General features: G+C 47.8%; 3 protein-coding genes across 3 annotated transcripts; 1 reads left to right on the top strand and 2 right to left on the bottom strand.

Annotated features, from left to right (window-relative positions):
• EDB91DRAFT_1188278 (uncharacterized protein) lies at positions 1–1,563 on the bottom strand (the record flags this gene model as incomplete). The annotated part of the gene is made up of 10 exons (XM_041320509.1): positions 1,541–1,563; positions 1,466–1,491; positions 1,250–1,410; positions 1,120–1,199; positions 1,016–1,068; positions 923–963; positions 761–874; positions 465–707; positions 174–416; positions 1–110 (listed from the first exon to the last, which is right to left on the bottom strand). Coding segments are annotated over exons 3-10 (955 nt in total), but the record flags the coding sequence as incomplete, so codon positions are not given.
• An 834-nt stretch (positions 1,564–2,397) lies between these two features.
• On the top strand, positions 2,398–5,521 carry EDB91DRAFT_727437 (uncharacterized protein). The gene is made up of 2 exons (XM_041328214.1): positions 2,398–2,601; positions 2,663–5,521. The coding sequence occupies exon 2, from the start codon at positions 2,720–2,722 to the stop codon at positions 5,435–5,437; it is 2,718 nt and encodes a 905-aa protein (XP_041168314.1). The 5' UTR covers positions 2,398–2,601; positions 2,663–2,719; the 3' UTR covers positions 5,438–5,521.
• A 2,026-nt stretch (positions 5,522–7,547) lies between these two features.
• On the bottom strand, positions 7,548–7,712 carry EDB91DRAFT_1067277 (uncharacterized protein; the record flags this gene model as incomplete). The annotated part of the gene is made up of 1 exon (XM_041314836.1): positions 7,548–7,712. A coding segment is annotated over one exon (165 nt), but the record flags the coding sequence as incomplete, so codon positions are not given.
• Between the last annotated feature and the right edge of the window lie 876 nt (positions 7,713–8,588).

The raw sequence follows: 8,588 nt of genomic DNA, 5'->3' as shown, positions 1-8,588 counted from the left end.
GTACTTCAGGCCATTGCTGGAGATTCCTCCAAAAAACTGCTTGAGGCCGGTAGTTGGGGCGAAATAGAACCGACTCGTGGAGCTTTTGACCGGGCATGATAATACGACCTCTTCCAAGGTGCGGTCTATAAGTGCTCAATTTATAAGCCAGATCGAGGAACAGTGCCACTTACAGCGCTTTGTGTGTGTTGGACTTATAGTGAAGATGTCCGATAGGCAGTATCTCAAGCAGCCGCCACATGAGGGTTAAAGAGTTGGGAATTTCGCGTTCGTGAAGTTCTTCATATCCATGACTGCAAGTTACCTCGCGGGGATGAAGCACAAGCCCCGCCTCGCGAGCTTCTTCACACATCCATAGTAGAGACATGTATCGGAAGTCATTGGGACGGCTTGTTTTCTTCCAATTGCCACCTCCGCTAAAACAAGTTATCAGAAGAGTGCCTTCTGGTGCAAGGAATACATACACATCCGAATGACTACCAGCAAACCAAACCTCTTTGATACGATCTTCGTCCGTGGGAGATAGAGGCGATTGGTACTTAAACCAGTTCGATCGATCGCTCATACCACCATAGACATACTCAGGTTGAAATCTAACTCGGCGCTCATCTAGTGCAAGTGCATGGCGGAAGTAGCAAATGTAATCGCATGTGTTGGTAGACGGTAAATTCCTTGTCTTGTTGACACCGACAGACGAAACGGTGTCCCTAGACAGTTCATTAGGAATGCTAGTATGGTCGCGCTCAGGTGTAATCCTCACCAAACGCCGATGAAATGTATTCCTACGCTTCTTGAGTTTGCCATTTTGAACTCCTTCGCAAGTTGAATATCCTTGAACTTCCCGCTATTAATGGCAGAGTAGCACTGAAAGGCACTGCGAAAATCAGCTGATCAGTTAAGAACAATAATCAAATGTAGTCACCAGGGAATCTTGTCCTTTTTTTCTGGTGTCACAAGCCCCACCTATCGAAAGAATAATCAACAGCAAGGATCATAGACTAAAGTCTATATATACTTCGTAAATCATTCCTGCCAAAGCACGAACTTGATATGCACCCCTTGAAAATCCTGACCTCACCGTTTAGTATAGTTGACTACGTGCAGCATCCAGGCACTTACCAAACAGGAAGATCTTATCACCATCATGGTACCTGTCTGAGAGCCATTCATAAGCGTCCACTATATTTCGCCTGATATTACTTTAATACCGTTACTGCGAGCCGTGAAGGGTCAGACATGCGGTACTTACTGAGCAATGGCCAGGTCCAAGATGCTCGAGACCTGCTCCACCAATTTTGTATACGCGAAACCTTCGGGCATGTCATACGTTCCTATGCCACTGGTGTAGCACGCGAATTGTGTTTCTTCATCCTTGACGATACTTTCGTGTAGTTCGAAAACATGAGTATTCTGGGTACAGATATCGTGACATCACCAATCATCGCAGAAGGCATGCATGACCTACATCTTTCGTTGTGTTTGATGTTCCATCTGCAGACTTGAATGATCGCCTCCTGAAACAGTAAGTTGAACCGCGCACCAATGCAGATAACCAGGTTTCTCCCTGGCTTTTTGTTGGAAGAACATTTACATGATCTCTGCAGTCCAATATCAATGACTGTGCCGCTGAGTTCTGTCGTATCGTACCTTAGACGGACCAGCAAGGTCGGATGAAAAGGAATTGGATGGGCGGCTTCCCGACATTGCGTACTGGAATGAGTTTACTGCAGGGTATTATAGTGAGCTGAACAGAGTATGCCCGTGGACACGAAGGGGCAACATGTTGCGAGCTGAACTGTGCATGAGCTGCGTGTCGCGGTGCTCCGCGCAGGACAGGAGGATACCACACCTCTGAGATACTTAGCCTGCCACTGGAGAAGATCCGTGTGCAAGATCTATCAAAATCGGAGTGCGTTTTCGCACAGCAGCTCACCACATCGTTTTGTACACCCTTTATCATTGTTCGACGGCCAAGCAGCTGAGGCAAGGCAAATGTGCACAACATTCTCAGCGTCAGAAGTTGGCGGCGCTTGGTTCAATCCGAAGAACACACGCCACAGATCCTATCGCAAGAATGGGACGCGATGGTTGTGCATATGATACACACAACAAAATTGCATCGCGACCAACCTAAAAATTATGACGCGTTGTTCAAGTTGTTCCTCCTCGAGGCTCCATGTTGTTCAAACTTACCACTGGCTGAAGTTGTGGGTTGGAAATGACTACGGCTACATGGCAAAGCTCTTGAAGGTTAATTAACGTTGATCAAACGATCGTGGCCCAGAGCGCTGAGCGTCAACCCAGGTAAACACAACTTGCATGGAATGTCACCCTTTGAGATAGAGGAAGATGAGGGTTCGCAGTTGCTTAGTCACATCAGAAAGACTTCTAATGGTTGACGTCACAACGCCCTACTAACGCTTAGAGTTACTAGCTACGCACCATGCGAAAACGTCGTGTACACTGCACACAGTGCCTCAGCGCTCAGTCTTGCCATGACCTTAACCTTGTGGTTCGTGGACTCCCTCAGCACTCGGCGTATTACTGCTTTCCTCCCAGATCATCAAATATTGTTTCAGTGCTCCAATTTCTACTCGTTCCGTACGCATCCATGTTCCGCTAAATTAAATCGATTTTGTATTGATTGTGAGGCGCATAACAGTGGCAGTTGCAGTATCGTCGTCGTCGTCGTCTTCGCCCCATCCCGCTCCTCGTCTTGATGCTCGTCGCGTTCTTGGTCTTTCTCGCTCTCGCTCTCGTCGGACTTGTCGTGTTTCGGACAAATGAAATAGCAGACAGCGTGGAGGCCTGTCAAGTGGCCTTGCGAAGGTGTCCCCCAGGCCATCCTCTTCATTCCACCTGTCTCAGAAACCTTGCCAACAAATTTCATGACAGATTTAAGCAAGGGGGGAGCCTGTCTGACCTCGATAAGGCCATTGAGCACTATCGGGCTGCACTAAAGCTCTACCCCCACGGTCATCCCGATCGATCCACGTCTCTGAACAACCTTGTCAACAGCCTTCGAGACAGACTCCAGCAACGGGGCGTCTCATCTGACCTTGATGAGCTCATCGTGCTTTATCGGGATGCACTACTCCTCTGCCCCCCTGGTCATTGTGATCGACCCACGTATTTGAATGGCCTTGTCCACAACCTTCGAGACAGATTCCAGCAGCGGGGCGTCACGTCTGACCTTGATGAGCTCATCGAGCTCTATCGGGCTGTACTGGCGCTTTGTCCCCCTGGCCATTCAGATCGACCCGCGTCTCTGAACAACCTTGTCAACAGCCTTCGAGACAGATTTCAGCAGCGGGGTGTCATGTCTGACCTTGATGAGCTCATCGAGCTTCATCGGGCTGCACTGATCCTCTGTCCCCCGGGTCATTCTGATCGACTAACGTCTCTGAACAACCTTGTCAACAGCCTTCGAGACAGACTCCAGCAACGGGGCATCCCATCTGACCTTGATGAGCTTATCGTGCTTTATCGGGATGCACTACTCCTCTGCCCCCCTGGTCATCGTGATCGACTCACGTCTCTGAACAACCTTGTCAACAGCCTTCGAGACAGACTCCAGCAACGGGGCATCCCATCCGACCTTGATGAGCTCATCGTGCTTTATCGGGATGCACTACTCCTCTGCCCCCCTGGTCATCGTGATCGACCCACGTATTTGAATGGCCTTGTCCACAACCTTCGAGACAGATTCCAGCAGCGGGGCGTCACGTCTGACCTTGATGAGCTCATCGAGCTCTATCGGGCTGCACTGGCGCTCTGTCCACCTGGCCATTCAGATCGACTCACAGCTCTCAGAAGCCTTCTTAACAGATTACAGCAGCGGGACGTCCCATCTGACCTCGATGAGCTCATCGAGCTCTATCGGGCTGCATTGGCGCTCTGTCCCCCTGGCCATTCAGATCGACCCACGGCTCTCAACAGCCTTCTCAACAGCCTTCTCAACAGATTCCAGCAGAGGGGCGTCCCATCTGACCTCGATGAGCTCATTGAGCTCTATCGGGCTGCACTTCTCCTCTGTCCTCCTGGTCATTGTGATCGGTCCACGTCTCTGAACGACCTTATTACCAGCCTTCAAGGCAGATTCCAGCAGCGGGGCGTCCCATCTGATCTTGATGAGCTCATCGAGCTCTATCGGGCTGCGCTGGCGCTCTGTCCCCCTGGTCATCCAGATCGATCCATGTCTTTGAACAGCCTTCGAGACAGCCTTCAAAACAGATTTCAACAGCAGGGCACCATGTCTGACCTTGATGAGCTCATCGAGCTTTATCGAACTGCACTGGCGCTCTGTCCCCCTGACCATTCTGATCGACCCACGTGTCTGAACAACCTTGTCACCAGCCTTCGAGACAGACTTCAGCACCAGGGCACCATGTCTGACCTTGATGAGCTCATCGAGCTCTATCGTGCTGCACTGGCGTTCTGTCCCCCTGGCCATTCCGATCGACTGACGTGTCTGAACGACCTTGTAACCAGCCTTCGAGACAGATTCCAGCAGCGGGGTGTCATGTCTGACCTTGATGAGCTCATCGAGCTCTATCGGACTGCACTGATCCTCTGTCCCCCGGGTCAATCTGATCGACCCACATATCTTAAAAACCTTGTCCACGACCTTCGAGACAGATTCCAGCAGCGGGGTGTAACATCTGACCTTGATGAGCTCATTAAGCTCTATCGGACTACACTGCTCCTCTGTCCTCCTGGCCATCCAGATCGATCCACGTCTGTGAACAACCTCGCCACCAGCCTTCGAGATAGATACCGTAAGGGAGGCATCCTGTCTGATGTCGATGAGGCTATTGAGCTCCATAGGGAGATACTGGAGCTCTGTCCGCCTGGCCATTCTGCTCGATCTACGTCCCTCAACGATCTTGCCACCACCCTTCAAGACAGATACAATAAGCAATTTGTCCTATCTCACGATATCGATGAAGCTATTGAGCTCCATCGGGCTGCACTGGAACTCCGCTCTGCCGGTCATCCTGGTCGCTCCATGTCACTTAACAATCTTGCCACTAGCCTTCGTGCCAGATTCCAGCATTTCAAGCAGCAGGACATCATGTTGGACCTGGAGGAGGCCATCGAGCTCCATCGAGCTTCACTACTCCTTCGTCCCCCTGGTCATCCTGACCGATTCATGTCTCTCACTAATCTTGCTGTCAGCCTTGAAGACAGATTCGAGCAGCAGAGTGTCCTATCTGACCTTGACGAGGCCATTGAGCTCCATCGTCACGCACTGGCTCTCTGTTCCCCTAGCCATTCCGACCGATCTATGTCTCTCCATAATCTTGCCACCAGCCTGCGAGTCAAATTCCAGAAACGGGACGTCCTATCTGATCTCGATGAGGCCATTGAGCTCCATCGGGGTGCATTGGAACTCCGTCCCCCAGGCCATTCTGCTCGAACCTACATCTCTCAATGATCTTGCCACCTGCCTTCAAGACAGATACCATCGGCAACGCGTTCAGTCTGACCTTGAAGAAGCTATTGAGCTCCATTGGGCTGCACTGTAGACTGTCTCCCTGGTCATTCTGATTGATCCATGTCTCTTAACTGGTAGCCTTGCAGACAGATTCCAGCAGCGGGCGTCATGTCGAACCTTTATCATCATCCTTTATTCATACCCATCCTACGCATTTCATGTACTAGCCTCTTATGGAGATTTTTATGCGACCATGGGCCTTTGTCCTCTCCATGCTGCAGGATCCTACGAAGAGATCATGGTTATTCACATTGGTGTCTAGCTAGATACTTGATTGGCCACATTATCATCGCATTTGCTGTGAATCCTCGCTCCTTATGCTGTCCCACTAGTCAACCCTCACGTATTTCTGCATGGTATTCTCGTTCTTGCATTGTCTATACTGCTGTATCGTCCTCTGAGCTCCCGCACTGTTCCAATAACTCGCTGTGAGATCGTCATCACTGCTGCTCACGCCGAGTACCCTGGATATTTTTCAATGTTATGATATCATACCCATAATCTTTAATGTATTGATTCAACACTACAGTGTACGAAGCACTAGGGTACCATCTCCGTAGGGGGCTCTATAAGACAGGCGTCACTTATCCAGCACCCTTACATAATCGTAACCCTAACCCTAAAAACGGCCAAACCTTCAACTTGAAAATTTTCGAAAGTTGAGATTGAGAGACTGCAGAAAGATTAGTGACGAGTTTGTGATTAGTACTTGTAGTAACACTATATACTGGTGCATTAGGCCTTTCTCAGTGTCTCCTTAACTTTGAGAATCATACAGGGGGGTAGAGTACAATGTCTGTGGTATTGGCAGTTAGCCCAAGCTGCCTTGTCACACACACTCGGAAATGAAATGCATGGATTGATTTGCATATCTGCATTGTGGATGGTTGTTAATAGCATACATACAAGAATGGCCAATGAAAATAAAAACCTTTGAATTTGAAGTAATGGTACATCATGAGGCATTCAATGACATTTCTCTCCATCATGTTCAACCTAACTAACCTAACCTCTTCTCCTTCATCAGATTCTTCCTTGGCCATTAAGTTTGGGGCCCCAGGTCCAACAATATGTTCTGCAAAGTAATGCTCTTCCTCAGAGTCAGAGACATCTTTGACTATGGCTTTGTGTGACCTGGAAAGTGCAGACTGAATATTCCTGAGATGAGCCTTAGACTTTACACCTATTGAGAGATGCTTTATGTGGGTAATGTCACTGAGTTTTGCTGCCTTCTCCTCGGTCCTGCCCAGGCACATATCATGTGATGTATTATATAAGTGGCCAAATATTGGCATGCTGAAATCTTGAAAATTATTCCCTTGCATCCCATGGCCTTGTAAAGCACTTTCTGACTTAATAGAATAAAACTTTTTGGATGACAAAAATCTCCTCCAGTTTTGAAGATTTTTTGTTTCTGCTTCCTGGCAATTCAAGCTATGCTGCTATTAGATAGTTCCTAGGATCCAATTACATCAGAAACAAATCTATGTGCCCATAATTTGAGCAATGATGAGGCTCTCAATGTGCTGATGTAAGCTGTGCTGGATAAGAGTGACACCTATCTTAGTACAAAATTTTCTGTCCAATGAAAATTCTATAAGGAAACAAGGGAAAATAAGCAATTTTTCGAAATTTCCCATTTTGTTTCAAATTTTGGCCATCAGAAAAAAAATACCCCATGCTCCCTAGACCCTGATCATATTACACACATACCTCCTGTGATAAAGAAAGCTGCTCAAGCAAAGAAGCAATAAGTCACTGTCCTAAATTTGGCTCTTTGCCATCACCTCAACCAAAAGAGGGGTCAGACTCAGAGTACAAGGGGCCCGGGCTCTAGTGGGGAGAGCGAGGTTGAAGAAGATGACATACCTGGGTCTATTGTTGCCCTACAGAACCTGTATGGCATGTTTTTACCTAGGGCTGCACACCATACCGTATACAGTAGATGGCTGTACACATATAGTAGAGGTATGGTAGATGGTGAACCCATCCACTGTACATAATATTGGCAGTGGACAAAGTGAACGGTACAGTACATATGGAATGTAAATTAACCATGAATAAGCTTGTTTAGTCCCAAATGAGCCAAATGAAGCCTTGCCTTCACAAGCATCAATATTCTGATAGTCTCAGGCTTGAGACTTGCACACCACAGTGAAACTGTGTCACAACCACTGGAGAAAATTTGTTCAATAGCAACAGCAGATCCTACAAAGAAGAGAACTAAGTACAGACACCTGGGACATGGAATAAGTACTCACCAGGTATTGAAAGGACATCACAGGCAAGTTGAGAGAGGTTTGGAAACTGTGCTTGGTGGCCTGCCCACCACTGAATGGGGTTGCAAAGGTCAAAGTCCTCTTGCAGAAGTTTTAGGTACTCCTCAAATTCATCTACCAAAACATTTGACCATTTGTTATACCTTGCTGTAAAATTCACCTTTGAGGGAGAAATTCTACCATCAGACACATTTACATGACAGCCTGTGCTGGCAGACAGTGATGATGCACTGTCCCGCACAACAGATGTAGTGGCATAGTCTGCTTTATACAGGGTGTGTAGGTCATTCTTCAGTGAGTTGATTTGTGACTGTGTACTTGGATCATTGGCATTGCATTCATCATGGAGACCTTTGTAAGTGATGTGGGAATCAAGAACTTGAACTAGATTAGCTATCAAAAGAAATCTAAATGCAGTGCAGAACTTACTTGAAGCCTAGACATAGTATGATGAGTCTTCAATCTTGAAGAAGCAGTCACTGAGCTTCCAATGTGTGTTGATCAAAGTGAGCCATATCTTTGTTGGAGGTGAGTCTGGAAGATTGGCTAAATCATCCAGGTCACCCTCAACGATAAGACCATTGAAGCAGTTCTGGGTGGTTTTCAACTTCTTGCTTCTCTATGGCTTAGACTTGGCAGCAGGAACATCTTGACTACCTTCCAATTCTGCTGTGATGCTCTCAGTCAAGTGTGTGATATTTTTAGCACAGTGCCCACAACCAAGGACAGTCTGAAAGTGTGGTTCATTGGCAGGAGACTCGGAGGACATTGTGGGTGGAAATGTGAGCTTGGGGGACACTACAAGGAACACA

The sequence above is a fragment of the Suillus paluster genome (genome assembly GCF_016628075.1).
Source record: "Suillus paluster strain FC165 chromosome Unknown EDB91scaffold_643, whole genome shotgun sequence".
Lineage (NCBI taxonomy): Eukaryota > Fungi > Basidiomycota > Agaricomycetes > Boletales > Suillaceae > Suillus > Suillus paluster.
This window is presented reverse-complemented; position numbering and strand designations above follow the sequence as displayed.

Excerpts from the sequence above, each read along its gene's own strand:
- EDB91DRAFT_727437 (XM_041328214.1), top strand. The coding sequence starts at position 2,720 with ATGCTCGTCGCGTTCTTGGTCTTTCTCGCTCTCGCTCTCGTCGGACTT.